The sequence below is a fragment of the Pinus tabuliformis genome, chromosome 9 (assembly GCF_031772625.1).
Source record: "Pinus tabuliformis cultivar Carrire ecotype Pingquan chromosome 9, CPIR1, whole genome shotgun sequence".
NCBI lineage: Eukaryota > Viridiplantae > Streptophyta > Pinopsida > Pinales > Pinaceae > Pinus > Pinus tabuliformis.
The window spans coordinates 351,166,611-351,193,195 of record NC_142307.1 but is presented as its reverse complement, the minus strand read 5'-3'; the positions used below and the strand labels follow the sequence as shown (position 1 = coordinate 351,193,195).

Below are 26,585 nucleotides of genomic sequence, written 5' to 3'. Positions count from 1 at the left end.
GAAAAAAACCATTTTCTTCTTCTTCAAGAAATAGATCCATGTTTTGCGAGAGAACTCATCCACAAATATTACATAGTATAAGTATCCTCCCAATGATGTTACATGCAACATATAAGATAGATCATAATGGACCAATTGAAGAATGTCAGTAGTTTGACTTTCACTTGAAGGGAATGGTCCCCTTATATGTTTTCCAGCTGTACAAACCTAGAAAACACATTCATGATATATGTTGAATTAGGGCATACCTATGACCATCTTCCTTACCCTAGGTAAGGCTTTGTAATGAAGGTGAGAAAATTTTCGGTGCCATAAATCTGATTGAAGATAAGTATCACAATTCATAGCTCCCAAAGGGCTTCCTCCAACTTGATAGAGACCTTCAACCCTAAATCTAAGTGTGAATACATATTTATGGTTTCTTTTTTAAATACATACCTTCCCATCAATGAATGCTACCTTGAAGCCTTTATATTCCATCACAAAAATTGACACCGGGTCCTTCTTCAAATCGGGTACATACAATAATTCTTATAGATGAATGGTTTGACCTTGATTTAAGTGAAGAGTGATGGTCCCTATCCCTTTCATAGGGTATGCGGCATTGCCTCCAAGTATGATCTCCAAATTAGTCTTCTTTTCAATCAAATTTGAGAGGGCCTCCTTGTACCCAGTGAAGTGCCTTGAGGTAACACTATCAATCAACCAATGATCCAAAGTGCTTGGAGGAGAGGAAATAGTGAGGGTGGAAATAAGATCAAATTCCTTTTGATTTTTTACAACATTAGTTTCCTCATACTTCGAATTTCTTGTACTTTTGGGAGGTCGAACATTACCATATAGAACATTGAGAGCAATCCTCTTTATTGTTGAACCTTTTATTCCTTTGATTTCCATTACCTTTGAAATTGTTGTGATTGTTGTTGTTATTTTCTTCATCCCATGGACTATCCTTATTGTGAGGACACTCTCTAGTTGTTATGCAACCATCTCACAAAATAGAAGAAAATATAGATCAACGACTTCAAAATCAACTTCTTCGAGGGGACAACCTCCTTTACATTACACAAATGAACAATTCTTGGATGATTCAAATGACAAAACCTCATTTCTATATATAGTAGTCTAAGGGGTCACAATATAATCAAAGTTGACATAACAATAATAATATAAGGGCACAACAATAATAATAGTGGGCTTCTATGGGGCATAATAATAACAATATGGGGTCAATAGGCGAACAACACTAATAATAAGGGGCTACAATGACAATAGTAATTGGGGAATCACTAGTATTATAGCAACCTAACATGCCCCTCTCCTTCAAAAAATTGTTTTCCTCGATGCTTGAGTAGTTCTGGATGCTTATGCATAAACTTCTCATCCTCCCATATGGAATCTTCAGCAGGTAAGTTCTTCCACTTGATGAGATACTCTGAAATTGATCACTTTCGTCATTTTCAAGTTCTTGTTTCTGTGACTGCTTCAGGTTCCAATATTATTTTTCCTTCCTCATCAAGTTCTGGAATTATTGTTTGAACTAGGATCTTGTCACCTATAACCTTCTTTAAGCATGAAACATGGAAAACTGGGTGCACTCGAGAAGCTACAAGAAGCTCCAATGTGTATGCCATAGTACCAATATTTTACAACACCTTATACGGACCATAATACTTTGGTGATAATTTATTATCCTTCTTAGCTTGCTTGAGGGACATTTGTTTATATGGTTGTAGCTATAGAAATACCCAGTCACCTACATCAAAACTTCTTTCGCTGTGATGTTCATTTGCCTGTTGTTTCATTCTATTCTGCACTAAAGTGAGGTTGTCCTTTAAGAGTTGGAGGACTTGTTCTTGATGCTCGATGTGATCTTCCACTGCTTGAACCTTAGAATTTTCTCTTAAATACGATGTGATGGATGGTGGATGATATCCATAAAGTGCCATAAATGGGGTCATTTTTGCTACAATATGGAAGGAAGTGTTATACCACCATTCAGCCAGAGGCAACCATTTGACCCATTGTTTTTGTTTATTAGATACAAAGAAATGAAGATATCCTTCCAAACATTTGTTTACTATCTCAATTTTCCCATCATATTGAGGATGATAAGGTGAGATATGATCTAACTGAGTACCCAGACAATAAAATAACTATATCCAAAAATTTCTAGTGAAAATGGGAACTCTTTCGCTTACAATAATCTTTGGGTTTCCATGTAACTTTCGAATTTTTTCCATAAATGCAGTAGCAACTGTGTTGGGTCCCTATAATACTAGTGATTACCCCATTACTATTATAGTTATACCCCTTATTAATATTGTTGTGCCCCTATTACCCCCATATTGTTACTACTGTGCCCCATAGAATCCCTCTATTATTATTTTTGTGGCTTTATATTATTATTGTTAGGTCGGCTAGATTATATTGTGACTCCTTAGACTCCTATATATAGAAAGGAGGTTTTGTCATTTGAATCATCCAATAATTGTTCATTTATGTAATGTAAAGGAGGTTGCCCCCTCGAAGAGGCTGAATTCTAAGGCGTTGATCTATCTTTTCTATCTTTTCTTGAGCTGGTTTCATAACATTTGGTATCAGAGCTTTGGATTCTAGGGTTTTGCTGCTCTAAACAGGTCATTGTGGAATTTTCGCTATAACTTTTTTTCTGTGACGTTTCAAAAGTTGAAAACAAAACCCATTTGAGAAGACATCACGCTGAACCTCAGGTCCAAATTTCAGAGCTTTTCGTGCTATATTTTCGGAGTTATGATCTGAGGAAGTTGGTCTTTTTGCAGACTCCTGAATTACATTCTAAACAGGTGACCTGGGGAAAATCGTCATAACTTTCTCTCTGGGGATTGGATTGAAATTTCATAAGAAGGTACAGAAAGAGGACGGACTTTAGTTTCTTGTATGACTTTTTCAGATCCAAAGGTCGAAAAAGTGACTTGTGGCACGTCATACAAGTTCGCTCTACTGAACTAGTCTATAATCAAGTCACTGTGGGAGATTTCGCATAACTCTTCCTTGGAGAATCCAATTTGGGTTAGACTGGTGGCATTGGAAAGAGGACACAGAGGGCTACTATAGCTCACGAATTCAGAACTAGAGGATTGGAAGGTACAAAGATACATCAGAGGCAATATCGAGCTCCTACAAAGTGAAAAAAGGTGTGTAGATTTTCTTAAATTTTTGCTTAAGCTTGGTTTGAAAATTTATTTTGAAGGAATTCAAAGGGCATAGTAGAGCATTATTATCGGTAACTGATGCCCCGAAAGAAAATGCAAACACCTAGTAAGGAACCTGAAAGCTCTAGCATGACTCACGAATAAGAGGAGGAAATGCAACATGATATATCAAAATTACAAGACCAAGTGCAACAACTATCCCTTACACAAAAAGGAACAGAATCTAAGATGGATGGTTTAAAGAAAGGAGTAGAAGCTAAGATGGACTGTTTAAAGAAAGGCATAGAAGCTAAGATGGATGATTTGAAGATAGATTTGAAGACAGACATGGACGAATTGAAGATAAATGTGAATAAGTTGCTACAAGAAATGGGCACTAAGGGTGAAAGGGTACTAAAGGAAACTCATGATGAGAATAAAAAAAATACTAATCATGATTCCATAGATGCTAATGTTGGATCGAAGACTCACCATATTCCAAAAATCGATATGAGGAAGTTTGATGGCAAGGATCCCGCCACATGGATATTATAGATGGAGCAATTCTTCGATCTCAATAATGTGCAAAACACACAAAAGGTACGTATGGAAACTTTATATTTGGAACCAAATCAGATTGTATGGTATCAATGGCTTTGCTCTCATAAACAATTTATCACTTGGGCAATTTTTACGGAAGAATTGGTAGCACATTATGAGGATACAAAAAGCAACACTTTTTTTAGCCAATTGATAAGTCTCAAACAAAAGGGTTCAATAATGGAGCACATTGAGGAGTTCCAAAAATTGAACATAAGGGTAAAAGATATTCCAGAGGAGCATAGGATTGATGTGTTCATAGGGTCTTTAAAGGATAATATCCAACATGATGTTCGCCTTTGGGAACCTGATTCATTAGAGAAGGCATTCAGGTTAGCAAGAAAAATGGAAAGCAAAATTATGGCAACCAGGAAGCATACCACTCACAACTATAAAGATGGAAGTGTTGTTGCCCCTAGTCTTCCACAACCTATAAGGTTGACACCACAACAATTGGAAGAAAAAAGAGCAAAAGGGCTTTGTTACAGTTGTGATAGAAAATACACTAAAGGTCATAAGTGTGCTGAGAAGAAATTATTCTACATAGATTGTGAAGAGGAAGAAGAAAAGGAGCAAGAAAGGTCAAAAGAAGAGGATATACTCCAGGAACAAAGCCTAGATGAAGAAAAAATAAATCCGACCATATCTTGTAATGCATTGGTGGGAATTACCACTCCTCAAACCATCAAGATAGAAGGACAAATCAAGAAGAAAAAGGTAATAGTTTTGATTGATTTAGACAGCACCCACAATTTTATTCATTGTAAGGTAGCAAAAGAATTGAATTGCTTCCTATATCCAGCACCAGAGTGTCAAGTGATGATTGCAAATGGAGGAACAATAAATTTCTCTGGAAAGTGCCATAATATCAAGCTATCCATGGGAGAATATGTATTGACTAGCCCAATGCTTTCCATTCCAATGGGAGGTGTTGATGTTGTACTAGGAGTCCAATGGCTACAATCCTTGGGTACAATAGCTTTTAATTTTCAAGAACTTTTCATGAAATTTTCTGCGGAAGGAAAGGAAGTTGAATTAAGGGGTATTGCAGGGAAACCAGGAAAGATAATCAGCTCTAATGGTATGACAAAGCTTCTTAAAAAGGAGAAAAGAGGTGTAATTGCACAATTATGCTCGCTAGATGTTTCCACATCGGAATCATCTATTTCTCTAGATCTCCAAAAAGTCTTGGACAATCATTCCAAGGTATTTGAGACTCCCAAAGGTCTCCCACCAGTGCGTGATCATGATCATGCTATTCATCTGATTCCAGGAAGTGTTCCTCCAAACATCAGGCCGTACAGATATCCCTATGTCCAAAAGAGTGAAATTGAACGTATGGTTGCAGAAATGCTAGAGGCTGGTATAATTCAACCGAGTCAAAGTTCTTTCTCTACTCCAGTAGTATTGGTGCACAAGAAGGATGGATCATGGCGCATGTGTCCGGATTATAGGGAGCTCAACAAGCTCACTATTAAAGATAAGTTCCCCATTCCTGTCATTGATGAATTACTGGATGAATTGCATGGATCAATTTACTTCACCAAGTTGGATCTTCGTTCAGGGTATCATCAAATCAGAATGAAGATTGAAGACATTCCGAAAACAGCATTTAGAACTCATGAGGGTCATTATGAATTTTTGGTCATGCCTTTTGGCCTTACCAATGCACCTTCAACATTTCAAGGTTTGATGAATTCAATTTTCAAACCATTCCTTAGAAAATTTGTGTTAGTATTTTTTGATGATATACTAATCTACAACAAGTCTTGGAAGGATCATGTTGAACATGTTGACAGGGTGCTACAACTATTGAAAGAGAAACAATTATATGCAAAAAGATCCAAATGTTTCTTTGGAGTCCAGGAGGTGGAATATTTGGGTCATATTGTATCTCATGAAGGAGTTAAGGTAGACCCTAGCAAAATTAAAGCCATTAAGGAATGGAAAATCCCCACATCCATAAAGCATCTGCGAGGATTTCTCGGGTTGACAGGGTATTATCGCAAGTTTGTTAAGAATTATGGGAGAATAGCAGCACCTCTAACAACATTATTGAAGAAAGATGCATTTTCATGGACTCCGGAAGCAACAAAGGCCTTTGAACATCTTAAAGAGGCAATGTGCCAAGCACCGGTCTTAGCTACACTGGACTTCACAAAAACCTTTATTGTGGAATGTGATGCTTCAGGAAATGGAATTGGTGTTGTTCTAATGCAAGATGAAAGACCCATTGCTTTTGAAAGTCGTCCAATCAAGGGAAAGTTTTTAAGCAAAGCTATTTATGAGAAGGAAATGTTGGCAATACTCCATGCACTTAAGAAATGGCGACCCTACCTAATGGGAAGACACTTCAAGGTAAAAACAGATCATGATAGCCTTAAATACTTTTTAGAACAAAGATTATCCTCTGAAGAGCAACAAAAGTGGGTCACAAAGATGTTGGGTTATGACTTTGAAATCATCTACAAAAAAGGGAAGCAAAATGTGGTGGCAGATGCACTCTCAAGAAAGGATGAGGATGTGGAAGCATTGTTGTGTGCCATTTCTATTATCCAACCAGATTGGATAAATGAAGCAAGGGAGGAATGGAAGAATGACGAAGAAGTGTGGGCACTTATTCAAAAGTTACAACAAGATTCCAGTACATTTGATACATTTAGCTGGCAAAATGATTCATTATGGTACAAAGATCGCTTATACCTTTGTAAGAATTCCCAGCTAAAACAAAAGATTCTTATGGAATTGCACACTTCTCCTTTAGGAGGGCACTCAGGATTTTTAAAAACTTACCACAGGGTTAAGAAGGAATTTTTTTGGGATGGCCTTAAATCAGATATTCAAAAGTTTGTGGCGGAATGTTTGGTTTGCCAACAAAATAAAGTTGAAACAATTAAGACACCAGGTCTATTACAACCTTTATCCATTCCAAGCCAACGTTGGGAGGAGGTTTCAATGGATTTTATCACAGGTTTACCCAAGTCTGAGGGAAAGAGTGTCATCATGGTGGTAGTTGACAGACTTACCAAGTATGCACACTTTTGTGCATTATCACATCCATTTAAAGCCAGTACAGTTTCTACTGCATTTATGGAAACAATTCAAAAGCTACATGGAAACCCAAAGATTATTGTAAGTGACAGAGATCCCATTTTCACTGGAAATTTTTGGACAGAATTATTTTCTTGTCTTGGTACTCAGTTAGCTCATAGCTCATCTTATCATCCTCAATCTGATGGGCAAACTGAGATAGTAAACAAATGTTTGGAAGGATATCTTCGTTGCTTTGTATCTGATAAACAGACACAATGGGTCAAATGGTTGCCTCTGGCTGAATGTTGGTATAACACTTCCTTCCATACAGCAACAAAAATGACCCCATTTATGGCACTTTATGGGTATCAACCACCATCCATCACATCATATTTAAGAGAAAATTCTAAGGTTCAGGCAGTGGAACATCACATCGAACATCAACAACAAGTCCTCCAACTCTTAAAGGATAACCTCGTGTTGGCACAGAATAGAATGAAACAACAAGCAGATCAACATCGCAGTGAAAGAAGTTTTGATGTAGGTGATTGGGTATTCCTACGGCTACAACCATATAAGCAAATGTCCCCCAAGCAAGCTAAGAAGGATAATAAATTATCGCCAAAGTATTATGGTCCGTACAAGGTGTTGCAAAAGATTGGTACTATGGCATACAAATTGGAGCTTCCTACAGCTTCTCGATTGCACCCAGTTTTCCATGTTTCGTGTTTAAAGAAGGTTATAGGCGACAAGCTCCCAGTTCAAACAATATTGCCAGAACTTGACGAGGAAGGAAAAATTATATTGGAACCGGAAGCAGTCACAGAAACAAGAACTCGAAAACTACGAAATCGATCAATTTTAGAGTATCTTATCAAGTGGAAGAACTTATCCACTGAAGATTCCACATGGGAGGATGAGAATTTTATGTAGAAGTATCTAGAACTACTCAAGCGTTGAGGACAACACCTTTTTGAAGGAGAGGGGCATGTTGGGTCCCTATAATACTAGTTATTACCCCATTACTATTATAGTTATACCCCTTATTAATATTGTTGTGCCCCTATTACCCCCATATTGTTACCACTGTGCCCCATAGAATCCCTCTATTATTATTTTTGTGGCTTTATATTATTATTGATAGGTCGGCTGGATTATATTGTGACTCCTTAGACTCCTATATATAGAAAGGAGGTTTTGTCATTTGAATCATCCAAGAATTGTTCATTTATGTAATGTAAAGGAGGTTGCCCCCTCGAAGAGGCTGAATTCTAAGGCGTTGATCTATCTTTTCTATCTTTTCTTGAGTTGGTTTCATAACAAACTGTATTGGCTTTAAATGGATTAGATAATTCACAAATGTGTGCATACTTGGTAAGTCTATCAACTACCACCATGATGACACTCTTTCCTTCAGACTTGGGTAAACATGTGATATAAATATATTGAAACCTCCTCCCAACATTGACATGGAATGGATAAAGGTTGTAATAGACCCGGGGTCTTAATTGTTTCAAATTTATTTTGTTGGCAAACCAAACATTCTACCACAAACTTTTTAATATCATATTTAAGGCCATCCAAAAATAATTCCTTCTTAACCCTATGGTAAGTTTTTAAAAATCCTAAGTTCCCTCCTAAGGGAGAGTTGTGCAATTCCATAAAAATCTTTTGTTTGAGTTGGTAATTCTTACATAGGTATAAGTGATCTTTGTACCATAATGAAACATTTTTCTAGCTAAATGTATTAGATGTACTGGGATCTTGTTGTATCTTTTGAATGAGTGCCCACACTTCTTCATCATTCTTCCATTCATATCTTGCTTCATTTATCCAATCTGGTTGGATAATAGAAATGGCGCAAAGCAATGCTTCCACATCCTCATCCTTTCTTGAGAGTGCATCTGCAACAACATTTTTCTTCCCTTTTTTGTAGATGATTACAAAGTCATAACCCAAAATCTTTTTGACCCATTTTTGTTGCTCTTCTGAAGATAATGTTTGTTCTAAAAAGTATTTAAGACTATCATGATTTGTTTTTACCTTGAAGTGTCTTCCCATTAGGTAGGGTCGACATTTCTTAAGTGCATGTAGTATTGCTAACATTTCCTTCTCATAAATAGCTTAGTGTAAATACATCCCTTTGATTGGACCACTTTCAAAAGCAATGGGTCTTTCTTCTTGCATTAAAACAACACCAGTTCCATTTCCTGAGACATCACATTCCATAATAAAGGTTTTTGTGAAGTCGGGAGTAGCTAAGACCGGTGCTTGGTACATTGCCTATTTAAGATGTTCAAATGCCTTCGTTGCTTTTGGAGTCCATGAAAATGCATCTTTCTTCAATAATGTTGTTAGAGGTGTTGTTATTCTCCCATAATTCTTGACAAACTTGCAAAATACTCTGCCAACCCGAGAAATCCTCGTAGATGATTTATGGATGTGGGGATTTTGCATTCCTTAATGGCTTTAATTTTGCTAGGGTCCACCTTAACACCTTCATGAGATACAATATGACCCAGATATTCCACCTCCTATACTCAAAAGAAACATTTTGGGGTTTTTGCATATAATTGTTTCTCGTCCAATAGTTTGAGTACCCTATCAACATGTTGAACATGATCCTTCCAAGACTTGTTGTAGATTATTATATCATCGAAAAATACTAACACAAATTTTCTAAGGAAGGGTTTGAAAATGGAATTAATCAAACCTTGAAATGTAGAAGGTGCATTGGTATGGCCAAAAGGCATGACCAAAAATTCATAATGACCCTCATGAGTTCTAAATGTTGTTTTCAGATTGTCTTCAGTCTTCATTCTAATTTGATGATATCCTGAACAAAGATCCAAATTGGTGAAGTAAATTGATCCATGCAATTCATCTAATAATTCGTTAATGTTAGGAATGGGAAATTTATCTTTAATAGTGATCATTATTAGCTCCCTATAATCTGGAAACATTCCCCATGATCCATCCTTCTTGTGCACCAATACTACTAGAGCAGAGAAATAACTTTGACGAGGTTGAATTATACTAGCCTCTAGCATTTATGCAACCATGCATTCAATTTCACTCTTTTGGTCATAGGGATGTTTGTAAGGCCTGATGTTTGGAGGAACACTTTCTGGAATCAAATGAATAACATGATCATGATCATGAATAGGTGGGAGGCTTTTGGGAGTCTCAAATACCTTAGAATGATTGTCCAAGACTTTTTGGATATTTGGAGAAATAGATGATTTCGATGTGGGGACCTCGAGCGAACATAATTATGCAATTATGCCTCATTTTTCTTTCTTCAGAAGCTTTTTCATGCTGTTAGAGATGATTATATTTCCTAGTTTCCCTATGATACCCATTAATTCAACTTACTTTCCTTTTGAAAAAAAAATTCAAGAAAAGTCATTGAAAATTAAAAGCTATTGTACCCAAGGATTGTAGCCATTGCACTCCTAATATAGCATCAACACCACCCATTGGAATGGAAAGCATTGGACTATTCAATAAATATTCTCCCATGGATATCTTGATATCATGGCACTTTCCAGAGAAATTTATGGTTCCTCCATTTTTCACCATCACTTGACACTCTGGTGCTGGATATAGGAAGAAATTCAATTTGTTGGCTATCTTACTATGGATAAAATTATGGGTATTGGCTAATGTAGGTTTTAACTCCGTTCATAAATTACCTACATACAAATTCTAAAACACAGAAAATAAATAATGCGAGAGCATAACACATAAAACACAAATACACATAGATTTTCCCCTAGATCCCAAAACCGGGACTACCAACTTGATTTTTCATTATGTTCCTTTCAATCTTACAATACATATTTATACATGCCGAAGCATCCAATACCATGGACCGAAAACCATCGCGTCCAAAACATGTGTGAAAAACATGCACAAAACCATAAGTAGGTCCACCCAACCTAATATAGGGTCCAAAACCAAAATTTTCTAGGGCGCTGCCCCAGACCCCATAGAGTGGGGTTACCTGCACCCCTCAAACCCCCTGTGACTCCCCCCACTACGCAATCATCGCAACAAAGGGGGGGACTTTGCCCCCCTTCTAACCCCTCGGTTAACTACGTGGGCTAGTCGTGGAAAGAATATAGCACAACCTAACATTCTCCCACTTGTTGTTTTCTTTCCATAGGGGGCCACAAGAGAGCTTAGTCATTTATCCAGCCCTACAATGCCCATTGTTTCTCTACACCAAGAGAACTTCTCAAAGCTCACAGATTTTTTCAATGCATCTGCAATATTCTTCAAAGTGTCCACCTTTACTAGCAACATCTTTTTGTCTTCTATCATATCCCTCACAAAGTGATACTAAACATCAATGTGCTTTGTCTTTGAATGATATGTAGGGTTCTTTGCCAAGAAAATTACACCTTAGCTGTCACAGTCTATCCTTATAGCTCCCTATACTAACCCCATATTTGAACACAATCTCTGCAACCAAAATGCTTCCTTGCTTGCATGAGTGGATGCCATGTATTCTGCCTCTATAGTTGATAGTGCCACTAAAGATTGTTTCTTACTCATCCAACTGACTGCACCTCCAAATTAGTGACTATTTTAACCCATACAGATATTTCTTTAACTTGCATAGCAATTCTTTCTTACCCTTCACCACAAAGCCTTCAGGTTTCTTCATGTAGATCTCCTCTTCCAGATCCCCGTGAAGAAATGTTGTCTTCACATCCATCTGTTCTACCTCAAAATCAAAAGAAATAACAATAGATAAAAGTAATCTAATAGAAGTTACCTTGGCAACAAGAGAAAAAATATCACCAAAATAAATTCTCAGTACCTGGGAATAACCTTTTGTTACCAACCGAGCTTTGTATTTCTCCAACTTTCCTTCTGCATTTGTCTTCTTCTTGAACACCCATTTGCTGCCATTGGGTTTCCTTCCAGTCAGCAACTCCACCAGATCCCAAGCCTCATTTTTGTGCAAAGATGCCATTTCATCAACCATGGCCTCTTTCCAGAGTTTTCCATCCTCTGAATCTACTATTTCCTTCATAGTTTTGGGATCATCATCAGTAATAGACAAGGAAAAAATTGAATAGAAAGCATATGGACTATACCTTTCTGGCTACCTTATTTCTTGAACTAATCTTCTCACACCCAGAGTTTGTGGCTCTTCATCTTCTGATTCCTCCTCTGTTGTAGAGTATGATTCTTCCTCCTTTAGATCAAACTCTATCTTCTCAGGTTCCTTCGGTTGGACTTCATGTTTAATAACATCTTTCACCTCTCTGAACACCACATCTCAGCTGTACACAACCTTCCTTGTTACTGGGTTCCAAAGATTATAAGCCTTTAAACCATCCTTATACCCAATAAAGATGCACTTTTCAAATTTACTATCCAACTTGGTTCATTTCTCCTTTGGAACATGTACATATGCATCACATCCAAATACCCTCAGATGTGAAAGAGAGGGTTTCTTACCAATCCATACCTCTTGTGGAGTCTTATCCTCCAACGTTGATGAAGGTGATCTGTTGACCAGGGAACATGCTGTCTCCACCACCTCTACCCAAAATTCCTGTCCTAACCCGACACCACTGAGCATGCTTATTGTCGTTTCCATCAACGTCTTGTTCATTCTTTCTGCAACTCCATTTTGCTGAGGTGTATATGGAGTAGTCTTCTACCATGCTATACCACACTTCTTACAGAATTATTCAAATTCCTTACTGCAAAACTCTCCACTGTTATCTTTCGTCAACACCTTTATCTTTTTCTCTGCCTGGTTTTTCACCAGAGCCTTAAATTCTTTAAACCTGTCAAAGACTTCAGATTTCTTCTTAAGGAAATATATCCATGTATTCCTTGAGAAGTCATCTATAAATGATACATAGTACACAGACTTACCCAGTGATGGAACCTTCACAGGTCCAAACACATCACTGTGCACAAGCTCTAATATCTGTTTCGCCCTCTTACCACTAGAGGGGAAACTCACCCAATTCTTCTTCCCATATACACAATTTTCATAGAAATAAAAATCCAGAGAGCTATTACTCATAACTTCTACCATACCTTTACCATGAAGTATTCGAAGGCCCTTCTCTCCAATATGTCCAAGCCTTGATGCCACATTATGGTCTTCTCTCCAGAGAGCACTGGATTTTCTACTCCACTTTCAGGAACCACAAAATTGTTGCACCCATCAACAACAGTGCTACCTTGTAGTTTGTACAGAGTTCCAATCCAAACTCCATGCATCAATACCAATGATCCCCGAACCATCTTGCAGGTATCCTTCTCGAACATTGTTTTTACACCTACATCATCTAGCTTGCTTACGGAAATCAGATTTATGGCCAACGTAGGAATATGCAGAACACTCAGAAGTGTTCTAACCCTTCCACCTTGCAACTTCAACTTTACTTTTCCGCGACCAACAATTCTAGCCTTCATGTCATCCCCCAAGAAGACATCACCACCGTCATATTTCTCATACTCACAGAACCACTCTCTATGGGGAGTGAAGTGAAAGGATGCACCTGAGTCAATCAACCATGCCTCATGATCTACATGTGTACTTGAAAAAGCCAAGTACACATCCCCAACTTCATCTGAGGTGGTTTTTGCCTTTGCAAAAGAAGCATCATCAGATCACTTTCCTTTATTAGGAGCTTTAGATTTACAGTCCCTTTTGTAGTGCCCTTCGTTTCCACATTTCTAGCACACCACCTTTACAGGTTTTCCTGGAGATTTAGATCTCCCTCTAGGTTTAGATCTCCCACTCGATGACTTATTTTTTTTTTTGTTCTGGGACTGTCCTCATACAGACAAGGCATCACCATTCTGGATCTCCATATTTTTCCTTCTCATTTCCTTCGTTAGCAAGGATGAGACTATTTCATCAAATTGCAAGGAAGTTGCATTGCTACTTATTGCAATAACCAGACTATCCCACAAATCTAGTAGAGAACACAACAAACTAATGCACTTATCTTCATCTAAAATTTTAATATCAACAGATGATAACTGACTTACCATAGTATTAAATGCATTGAGATCCTCTGTCACCAAGTCTCCATCTTTCATCCTCAGGTTATACAACTTTTTCCGTAGGAACATTTTATTCCCCAGAGACTTAGATTGGTACAAAGTCCCTAAATTGTCCCACAAAGCCTTCGGCGTAGCTTCCCCTGATACATTCAGAAATACTGAATCTGAGACACACAATTGTATTGTGCTCTTTTCCTTATGATCCAACTTCTTCTATTCTTCATCGGACACTCCCATTGGTTTAGTACCTAGATCTACCATGATCCATTGATCTTTATCTACCAACAGATCCTCCATCTTGAGTTTCCACAACTCAAAACTCCAACCATTAAATTTCTCGATCTCTATCTTTCCACTGCTCGCCATCTTCTTTCACCACCAGAATCGATCCCACAGATCTCCCACTGAACAAGGTCTACCACAGACCCAAGAGAAACACCTCAGCAGCAAAGGCGTCCCCTTGAAGCCAAAAAAGATCTGATACCAAATGTAGGTTTTAACCCCATACAGAAATTACTTGCATACGAATTCTAAAACACAGAAAATAAATAATGCGAGAACATAACACATAAAACACAAATACACAAAGATTTTCCCCTAGATCCCAAAACCGGGACTACCAGCTTGATTTTTCATTATGTTCCTTTCAATGTTAGAATACATATTTATACATGTCGAATCATCCAATACCATGGACAAAAAACCATCGCATCCAAAACCATGGACCAGAAACCATCACGTCCAAAACATGTGCAAAAAACATGCACAAAACTATAGGTAGGTCCACCCAACCTAATATAGGTTCCAAAACCAAAATTTTCCGAGGCACTGCCCTGAACCCCATAGAGTGGAGTTACCTACACCCCTCAAACCCCTTGTGACTCCCCTCGCTACGCAATCAATGCAATGAAGGGGGCACTCCACCCCCCTTCTAACCCCTCTGTTAACTACGTGGGTTAGTCATGGAAAGAATATAACACAACCTAATAGCTGAATCAATCAACACTATTACCTTTTCCTTCTTGATATGTCCTTCTATGTTGAGAGTTTGAGCAGTGGTAATTCTGGCCAATGCATTACAATATATGGTCGTATTCATTTCTTCTTTCTCTATGGTTTTTTCCTAGTGTATATCCTCTTCTTTTGACGTCTCTTGATCTTTTTCTTCCTCCTCTTCACAATCCATGTGAGACAATTTATTCTCAACATAGTTATGACCTTTAGTGTATTTTCTATCACTCCTATAACAAATCCCTTTTTCTCTTTTTTCTTCCAATTGTTGTGGTGTCAACCTTATAGGTTTTGGAAGGCTAGGGGAAACAACACTTCCATCTTTATACTTGTGAGTGGTAGGCTTCCTTGTTGCCATAATTCTGCTTTCAATTTTTCTTGCCAACCTAAATGCATTTTCCAATGAATCAGGTTCCCAAAGGTGAACTTCATGTTGGATGTTATTCTTTAAAGTCCCAATGAACAAATCAATCCTATGCTCCTCTGGAATATCTTTTACCCTTATATTCAATTTTTGGAAGTCCTCAATGTGCTCCACCATTGAACCCTTTTGTTTGAGATTTATCAATTAGCTAAAAAATGTGTTACTTTTTGTATCCTCATAATGTGTTATCATTTCTTTTGTAAAGATTGCCCAAGTGACAATTTTTCTACGAGAGCAAAGCCATCGATACCATACAAACTGATTGCATTCCAAATATAAAGTTGCAATGCCTACTTTCTATGTGTGATTTCACATTATGGAGATCGAAAAATTGTTCCATCTGTAATATCCATGTTATGAGATCCTTTCCATCAAACTTGTTCATATCAATCTTTGGAACATTGTGTATCTTCAGTCCAATGTTATATTCTATGAAATCATGATTAACATTTCTTTTGTTCTCATCAGGATTTTCCTTTACCACCCTTTCGCCATTATTAAGCATTTCTTGTAGCAAATTTGTCAAATGTATCTTCAAATCTTCCATGTCGCCTTTAAGTTTTTCTTCTATACCATCCATATTAGCTTCCACGCCATACATCTTAGCTTCCACTCCTTTATTTAAACTATCCATCTTAGCTTTTGTTAGTTTTTGTCAGAGTGAAAATTGTTGCACTTGGTCTCGTAATTTTAATATATCATGTTGCATTTCTTCCTCTTCTTCATGTGTCATCGTAGAGATTTCAGATATCTTACTAGGTGTTTCCATTTTCTTTCTTTGGGGCATAGATTAATTATAATTATGCCTCACTATTAACTTTGAATCACTTCAAACTAATTTTTCAAAACAAATTTATGCAAATTTAAAAAACAACTACACAACGTTTTCGCTTTGTAGGAGCTTTGTACTGAATCTCTTGTATCTCTGTAATTTTGGATCTCCGAAGTATAAAATTTCGTCCTTTGGTAGCACTCTAAGTCCTCTTTATAACCCCACCAGTCTGATCAATATTGGATTATTCAAGAAAGAGTTGTGCCAAATCTCCCACGATGACATGATTATAGGCTGGTTCAATAGAGCGGACTTGTACGACCTATCACGTATCATTGGTTCGACCTTCAAACCTGAAAGCAATACCAAAAAAACTAAAGTCTTTATTCTTTCTATAATGGCTTACGAAATTTCAATCTGATGCTCAGAGAGAAATTTATGACGATTTTCCCAAGGTCACTTTTAACAATGTAAACTTTGAAACGGGAACTGATACTGTTACCCGTTTCGTAGAGATAGCAAAAAAATGACCCGATTTTCAAAAGTGGTGATGCAGAATACACATGTTTTTTTTAGAACATGGTTTTTGGAACTTTAATTTTTTTTCATGTTCAAGGATGAAATCAAGTTTTAGAATGGTAGTGATTTTGATGCTGATTTTAAAAAGTGAGTATTCTGCATCACACCCTTTTTTTAAAAGACCTATTTTTTGACTTTTAATTTTCTAGTGTGTGAAATGTGAAAAATTATTTTCTAAATTTGATAGTTTTTGAAGTCGTCATTTTATTCATATTTTCTTGTTCTCTATCTTAATTTTTTTTTTTTTTTAGGGGGGTTTTTATTGTTTTGCGTTTTTAAATTAGAAAGTCGATAGTTTGAATTTTAGATAATCTACATATTTATACATCCTTAATTAATTTTTCAATCCACATGAAATAATTGTTTCTAAAAAACAACATTTTTTAACAATGGACATAAAAATAACTATTTTTAACATAAATATAACAAAAAAACTAAACATTTTGATAATTTTTTGCTAGAATTAACATGTCAAAATCACAATTTTTATACAAAAATATTAACTAAAAATGGTCAAATAATAGTTTTTTTTATGAATTTCATGTCAAAAAAATAATAATAACAACTTTTTTTTCAAAAAATAATAATTAACTTAAAAATCAATGCGAAAATCACAAATTACAAATATTAAACACATAACAACTTTAATTCATTGATTATTCTTTTCATGAAATGTCAGAGTCAAAACATTGCAAAGCTTGATTTCCAGGTATAACTTAAATTTAATCAACAATGTCACGTAATCCAAACTCTTCGTCCTCTAGAGTTTCATCATTGTCATCTTCCACAATATTTTCTAAAAGATATATATAGACACACAGAAAATGTATTTTTTCATTGTTTAAATTACATTTTTTAATGTATAAATGGATTTTAATTTTTTGAAAATTTCATGTCTCTATAATTTAATTGGGTACTTAAGTTGTGCACAATACAATTCTTCAATTGCTTTATATATTGTATACATAGTTTTTTAATCATATATAATATATACATAGTTGAAATTTAAATATTTAGTTAATGCATACATTGGAATATTTTATTTATGGACTACATTGCTGAGCACATGGTTGACTATGGATGAAATTAGACATCTCCTAAGGGTTGTAGAATTAGCCACATCTCCCTTATACTGGGTTGTAAAATAAACTTATCAACTCAATGAACAATATAAACATTATATAAAGTAATCGAAAAAAAATATTTTTTATAATTAAAACATTTTAAGCAGTATCACTATTTTATGCTCAAATAAATTTCATTTTATACATTCAAAATTACAACATAAAAATTACAACTGCTTTCTCTTTTATATATATATATAGATTGTAATCCCAAATATTTTATTGGCATTTTGCAATGTAAAAGAAGTTTTCATGTTAAGAAATTGTGTCCTTCCGGGCTCAATTTACGATAGTCATGTTATAAAGTATTATATAAACAGTAAAATTTAATATTCAAATCCTCATGGTTTAAGCCAACAAAAAATCCTCTAAATTACATTCAAAATTTAAAACATATATATACATGTAACATTTTATATATATATATATAATTTTACTAAAAAATTACTAATATCATTAATTTTTTAGTACTATTTTTACTTATCATTTATATTTTTTATTTAAAAAAAATATAAACCATTTATTTTAACTTGAGATTTCCTTTTCCTGATGAAAAATTATTTTATTTTATAATTGAAAATAAAATTATTTTAAAAACTTAAAAAAAGTTAATAGATATAATAGATAGTTTTGATATTTACCTAAAATTTAAACTTAATTATTTTTACAATAAATTTTTAAAAAGTCAAATAATTATGCATAATTTTGATATTTATCTAAAATCAATTAATTTATAAATATCATGTCACATCATATTTATCTACACATAACATTTATTTATAAATATAATATCTCATATCACTCATCTCCAATACATCAAAATGATGTTTACCTAAAATCAATTTATTTATAAATATACTATCGCATCATATTTATCTATAAATATAGTATCTAGCACAGATTTGTTTTTTCATCAAAATCAAAATAGGGCCTTCTCTCATTTTGAATTTGAAATAGAGAAACTAATATATTTGCAAGGGGCCTTTATTTTAAAAATTTAATAATTAACGTTAGTTAACAACAAACTAATATATTTGCAAAGAACCTTTACTTTTCTAATTTAATACTCAGCTTTAATTAACGCAATTGCATTAAGAGAATATTTTAATTTTTTTGGGTAAAGACTTATTTATGTGGTACACTTCGTACAGAAAATCCAAGTGGAAGCTAAAAAATTATGAAACGGTGAATTTTATTTTAGTGACATCCATGTGGACTTTTGCTTTTCTGTGTTTGGGATGATAGAATCTATGAATCGCTCCTAAGCCAATGCCATTGAGAAACTGAAGCAGCGGAACTTTTGGAAAAGTGAATCGCAATAGAAGTTTTATTTAATACTGCCAAACAATATAAGAGCCTCATCGCGCGGCAGCGCCACCTCGGGCCGCCCCGCCCCGCCCGACCGGCGGAGGGTCGATTCCGGGAATCGACCCGCCGCCGGTCGGGCGGGGCGGGGCGGCCCGGGGGTGGCGCTGCCGCGCGCAGCGCCACCCCCGGGCCGCCCAGCCCCGCCCGACCGGCGGCGGGTCGATTCCCGGAATCGACCCGCCGCTGGTCGGGCGGGGCAGGGCGGCCCGGGGGTGGCCCTGCGCGGGCAGACTGTACTACCAGAGTATAGGCAGAATTTTCTTCCGAATGCAGATTGAATGTTGTCCCATATGCCCAGTCCTATAATCCGCTTGCCGTCCACAGAGCTGTAAAATGTGTAGGAACGAATCCCTTTCATTTCCTTAAAGTATGCCTTCAGAATGGCAAGGCAGCTGTAGGCCAGCACCTTCTGCTCGACCCTATTCTACGGAGGCTCACAATATCCCCAAACCTCAGCTCTGCAAATGATACATCTCGGTGCTCCTCGCAGCTTAAGTGGAACCATCGCCACTCCACCACTCTCACTACTGACGACGCCCAATTATTTCCCAATTCGTCTGCAATTCTAGACTCCTCTTTCTCTGATACGCTTGTTTTCCACACAGAAAAAATTGCTACCTGTAATGTCACACAGATATGGAAATATATTTTCAGTCTATGAACTTCAAGAAGATATATATATGTGTGTGTTTTTCTATGCTTCACTTATGACTGTATAACATGCTTACCCAGGAGCCATTGACGCTGTTAAGAGCCGCCGCTTTGGTGGTGCCTGCCTTGTGAAAGGCGGGGATGAGTTGTGTAGTGATATGGCGGAGCGCATCGTGAATATCGTAGCCTGTGATTGGCTTATAGATGGCCAGCGCCACTCTGCTGCTCTCCTCTCGTGGAAGTGGAAGTGGAAGGGCCATTTATTAATTCCTTTTAATGGAAGCGGAAGATGCGTGCAGCTAATGTGAAGAGAAGGCACTTCAATTCTGATGGGATGGATAAGAGGAGGGGAAGGATGATCCATATAAAGGATGAGATTCAAATATCGAGTGGAAGTGCTGCAACTTCGATTGGGGTTCTCAGCGTGCGCACGGAAACTACATATCTCGCGTTGGAAATTGAGCGTATTCATTCCGTTCAAAGTAACGGGGACGTGACAGAGATGTGATGTTGATATATGAAATAACGAGGCAAGCCAAATGACCCATATATTCATGGGGTGTACAGCGGATGCAGATTGAATGTTGTCCCATATGAATGTTGTCCCAGTGACTTATTTATGTGGTACACTTCGTACAGAAAATCCAAGTGGAAGCTAAAAAATTATGAAACAGTGAATTTTATTTTAGTGACATCCATGTGGACTTTTGCTTTTCTATGTTTGGGATGATAGAATCTATGAATCGTTCCTAAGCCAATGCCAATGAGAAACTGAAGCAGCGGAAATTTTGGAAAAGTGAATCCCAATAGAAGTTTTATTTAATACTGCCAAACAATATAAGAGCCTCATCACGCAGCAGCGCCACCCCGGGCTGCCCCGCCCCACCCGACCGGCGGAGGGTCAATTTCGGGAATCGACCCTCCGCCAGTCGGGCGGGGCGGGGCGGCCCGGGGGTGGCGCTGCCGCGCACAGCGCCACCCCGGGCCGCCCCGCCCCGCCCGACCGGCGGCGGGTCGATTCCCAGAATCGACCCGCCGCCGGTCGGGCGGGGCAGGGCGGCCCGGGGCTGGCCCTGCGCGGGCGGACTGTACTACCAGAGTATAGGCAGAATTTTCTTCCGAAAGGGTTTAGACGATATGAAATTTGGGATTCTCCGTATTCGTCATTTTTATCTTTATTTGATTTCTTCAACAGTTTTCAAGCTTGAGCTAGTCATTTTGGTGTGGAAAAGGTATTTGTGATAAGAGAATATGATGATGCATATTGAGAAAGGAAAAACAAAACCTCTCGACCATGTTCAAGTGCTAGTCATTTTTCTCCTAACCCTCAACCCTCAAGCATGCTAAAGACCTCGTCATTTTCCTTCCCAAGTGAGAGAGAACTTTCCGATAGAAAGAACAACTTTATGAATGTTAGAAACATGAAAATGAAAATCTTGAACATCTTAAGAGTACTTTCTTTCTATCTTTTCCTTACAGTGTGAGTATTGAAACATCATATCAAAATTATTGGTTTATAAATTATATTTTGTTTGTTTTGCAAAGTTTGAGATATGTAAGTTGGTAGTTTAAAAGAATGGAGGTTTATATGTTAAAATTTAGATTTTGTTTTAAGGTTATGGTAAATGTGAGAGTTGGTTAATTATGGATAGAGTTTCTTTATTTAATACTTAATTATATTTTTTTATAATATTGTATTTCTAGGATGGGTTTGTTTTTGTTTTTTATATAATAATTTTGGTTATATTTATATGTTAAATAATAGTGTTGGTTAATAATTGTTATGGTGTTGGTTAATAATTGTTATGATATGATAATGAGGTAATAAAAACGGATTGCTTCTTTTTAATTATTATGTTATTTTTAAAATAGTGATTTATAATTTATTGGCTTCACCAATATTCATTATTCATTACCTTTTTTATTGCTCTTCAATCTTTGTTCAATTATGAGTGTTAGTGCTCTTCACGATTACTAGTATTAGCAAATACTTAGTCATTCACATTTGTCTTCAAGTGCAATTCCTTTGCAAATTGTCAACTAAATGGTCAAGGTCAATACTATGTTTGTTTGATCATGATACGGGCATGAAGGGTTTCCTAAAGTTTAGGTTTAAGGGTTGGTTATTATATTGATAACATAGGCAAATGATAACCATCAATAAGTTCAAGTAATTTTATTGAGACCAATGCACAGTATTTAGAGATGTTTTCCAAAGTAATGCACAATGCTACTAGCATGGTATGTCATGTTTGGACAACATAGAACCCAACTTAGTGAACCAATAAAAGGAAATACTCATTGATATGTTTAAATATTCTTCTATGTAATTGTAGGGTCACAAATCAAGCTTTCTTCAATAAATATAATTTATGATACAATGTCAAAGAAAGGAAATGTCATCTCATACCAAACTATCCTATGCTCAACTCCTTCCAACTTGAATACTCATTTTGGTAGCTAAAAATCATATATGAGATGGCTATAAGTTAATACATGTGATATAAATTTATATTATGTAAACCATGCTAGACATAAAACTCAACTTTGTGATCTAGTTCAATGTAATTACAAACATTCCACACATTTCCTAGATAACTTAGGAAATAATAATTCCATTTATTATTTAGTTAAAGAAGAATATACAAGGTTGATGCATGTATTATTTAATTAGACTTTCATAAATATTTGCAAAAGAGAATGGTAACGGATAACCTAGTGCCCATATCATCCAATTATTATGTATGGTGTCATGGTATGAAGATTGCAAATGTATACTTAATCTTACTATAGAAATAGAAACCAATGTCCTCAAGGGTTATATCCTTGTTATTTATTTAAGTATAGAAGTAGTTATACATTTTTTTCCTATAACAATTAGAATCTTAGACCCTAAGGGGGTTTCACTTAGAGTTTATAGCTATGCCAATTAGAATAGTGTTGACATGGGAGTCTGCTGAAACCAGTCATAGATCTAGAAGACTTTTGAAACCTGGAATGTTGGGCATGCATGTGGACTCAGATGGGGCACTAGTTGATGAAAGAGAAGAATATGGAACATCTTCGTCAGCATCCAGTCACTCATCTGAAGATGTGAATTGTGATGGTGTGCAAGAAAATATGAGTGATTTTGAATAATTGTTTAAGACAGATTATATAACTGATGTATGCATCATATCTTCAAATAAAATTAATGTTTTCCATATGTTGTTAAATGAGAAGTTATGAAGCATTTTTATGTTGTTGGATTATGTCTTAAGTATGATAAATTTTATTGTTTAAATATCTACAATGCAATATCAAATTAGAGATATAATGTCTGTTTTATTCAGTATACAAATAAAGACTTTTGATTTCATTGAGTGATATACTTTGTTCATAATGTCATGGTTTTTTAATTTTATAGTTGAAAAAATTTCAATTTCTTTTGTATCTAGCATGGTGTGGTTGAAAACATGTTAAATTTATACTTAGGAAAGAAAAATGATATTCTACCAGAAACATCAATGTGTTTTTTCCTTAAAAATTAACTTTGTTTGAGACATAAAAAATTGGTTTTATTAGCATTTTTTAAAAAGTTTGAAAATTGACCCTAAAAAAAAAAAACGTTATTCCAGTAGCATCACTTTCGTTTTGAAGCTATATTTTGCATGAAAATTTCGTAGTAAATTTCATAGTCACCGCCATTTTTAAAACACGTTCAAAATTGGCACCTAAAAAAAAAACATCGTTCCAGTATACACACTTTTCGTTTTTAGCACTGTTTTTGATGTTTTTTTGGGGTTTTTGGGCCAGAGTTCCCGTTTTGAGTTTATAGTTCCCGTTTCAAAGTTTACATTGTTTTTTTTGGGATGTAATTCAGGAGCCTAAAAAAACCCTAACTTGATTGGATCATATCTCCGAAAATGTAGCAAGAAAATATTTGAAATTTGGACCCAAGGTTTATCATGATTTTGGCTCAAATGAGTTATAATTTTGTCTTCTGAAATGTTGTAGAAAAAAATTATAGCGTAACTTCCATGATGACTTGTTTGGAGTAGCAAAACCCTAGAATCCAAAGCTCTAATACCAATGTTATGCAACCATCACACAAAATAGAAGAAAATATAAATCAACGACTTCAAAATAAGCCTCTTTGAGGGGGAAACCTCCTTTACATTACACAAATGAACAATTCTTGGATGATTCAAATGACAAAACCTTCTTTCTATATATAGGAGTCTAAGGGGTTACAATATAATCAAAGTCGACATAACAATAATAATATAAGGGAACAAAAAATAACAATAGTGGGCTTCTATGGGGCACAATAATAACAATAGGAGGACAATAGGTGCACAAAAATAACAATAAGGGGCTACAATGATAATAGTAATGGGGGAATCACTAGTATTATAGGGACCTAACACTAGCATAGTGGCCAAATCTATTGCAATTCTAGCACCTTCCTTTTCTTCCTTCTTTCAATCCCTGCTTGAATCCTTGACCTTGTCTCTTTGGACCAACATTTTTTCTCCTCTTTGCATGAGTGAAGAAATAATTAGGTTCATTTCCATTTGAAGGCTTGTATCTCTCCATTATCCTGGTCTCTTTTTGTGTGCATCTAGCCAATAATTCATCGAAACTAGGAATCATGTCATTGTTAAGATTAATGGCATTAGACACATCCCATACTCTTGTGAGACCTCAAAGAGCATTGACAATGAGCTCCTCACCAGCAAAAAATTCTCCAATATATAGAAAATAATTCTTGATTTATGTAATCCTCATGAAGTAGGATTGGATAGACTCCCCTCTATCCATCTTGATGTCCTTCAACGTTTTCTTAAGAAAGAGTATTTGATTTGAATTGTTTAATTTGAACACCCTAACTAGCTTATCATACATCTCTTTATATGTTTCTAAGTTATAATATAGGCACAAAATTCTTTTTAATGGAATTAATGATAATTCATTTATCTTTGACCTCACCTTTCTTGTATTTTGTCCTTTCAGCAGTAGGTGCATTTGTAGGAGGCTCTGCCACTCTTCCCTTTACAAAGTCCATAAAATCATTATCTTCCAAACTTAAATCCAAATTCATCTTCCATGCATTATAGTGAGATTTGTCCTTCAGTTTATCCTTAGATTTTAAGTATGATGTAGTCGCCATTGAAGCTAGACCAATATTCTTGTCCAACAACTATTTTCATAGTGATTGCTTTTCTCTCTCTTTCTTGGGCTTTGTCTTCACATGGGCTCTAATACCATGTCATAAAATCTTTCAATCAATAAGCCTTTAATTTCTCAATCTTGAGAGAATGTTGCTGTCCTCAAAGAGGAAAGGATTGTCATGCAAATTTTGCATAAAATTTGAGAACATAGTTTCTTCTCCAAGTTTCCTAAGAGAGGTAGCTCTATCAATTGTTAGAATGGGAATAACTAGGCCATCCCCATCTTATTCTATCCACATTGGATTCTCTTCATCTAAGGAAGGTTTGTAAGGTGGATAAAGTGTGAGCTTCTTTGTAGTGTAACCATTTTCTATTGTCATGTTTCCTTCCCTGCACCCTATATAAGTGTCTGTTGTGTCCAACCATGGCATACTAATAGCCAAAATAAGAAGGTAACCACTGAGCCTGCTTTTTGTGTCCAAGACAATGAAATCAGTAGGGTATTCCATGAATCAATTGACATAATTATATCTTCCAATATTCCTTCTAGACATACAGTTGAGGTATCTTCTAGCTACAAAATAGTGGGGGTATGCCTCAGAGACAACTAAAAGTTCAATCTTAGCATATTTTCCTTGATCATGACATTAATAACTACTCCATGGTTGATCAAGGTTTTGGTAATGGGAGTTTCATTTATATAGATAGTCACAACAGGACTTATGGGGTCAACATACTTTGGATGTGTAGCTTTCCTGAGCATGATATCATAAAGTTGTCCCATACATGAATGGTAGAAAGATTTATTTTTTTTCTACCTAGCCCTTTGATGCAGGAATCCTTGATGAAATTGTTATAAATGGGTAATTTTTTGATGGCTTGAAGAAAGGGGATATTTACATAAATATTTTTAAGTTCGTCTAACAGAGTGGTTGTAGCTTGATGAAGCTTCTTAGCTTGGAATATTTGTGGAAGTGGTGGGACATGAGATGAAATCCTTGTTTCATGTTATTCTTCTACATTCTCTTCATCATCTTGAACTCTAGTTGTCCCCTACTCTGTTTTTTCCAATTGAGGGAAAATATCCTAGAACACAAACTCTTTATGAGGGATAAAAAGAAGAAACGTATCATAAGATTTCCCATGACATGATCATTAAAACTCTTCCAAAGGGGACTGAAATATAACCATTGAAGAAACAATTTGCATGCAAATGTTTTATTAAATATCTCTACAAAAATATGTCATATATAAACAACAAGCTTTAGTAATTTTCATTGTACGCGAATCAGAAGTTATGTTGGTAAAGGATTGATTCCTAGAAAAAACACATTCAGTGTTCTATAAAAAATTTTGAAACAAAATTTGAATTTTATATTATTTTTCAACACTAATTTCACTAGATAATATTGCAAATAAACTATTTGAAGAAATGTGAAAATGATTTCTTTAAAATTTTTCACATGTCTTCATTTTATTTTGAATTTAACTTAGATCTATTTACTAGAGGCTACAACTGTCAATCAATCATATATTTGTGTGCATTTCCATAAATATATAGAAATGTTTGATAATTGTTTGATGAAATACATGGCGAAAATTCCCCCCTACTATATTACAGCCATCATGAAAATGTTTGTATGCTAATCT

The 26,585-nt window shown here is 35.8% G+C and overlaps 1 protein-coding gene across 1 annotated transcript in view; it reads right to left on the bottom strand.

The window, feature by feature from the left end:
* The window catches only part of LOC149148657 (uncharacterized), a 116,326-nt gene extending 96,223 nt beyond the window's left edge, over nucleotides 1–20,103 (bottom strand). Inside the window, exons 1-2 of the mRNA XM_089442244.1 lie at nucleotides 19,860–20,103; nucleotides 19,538–19,749 (exon numbers count right to left, since the gene is read on the bottom strand). Coding sequence (XP_089298370.1) covers nucleotides 19,538–19,749; nucleotides 19,860–20,042 — 395 coding nt within the window. The 5' untranslated portion in view covers nucleotides 20,043–20,103. The remainder of the gene's footprint in view (nucleotides 1–19,537; nucleotides 19,750–19,859) is intronic.
* Between the last annotated feature and the right edge of the window lie 6,482 nt (nucleotides 20,104–26,585).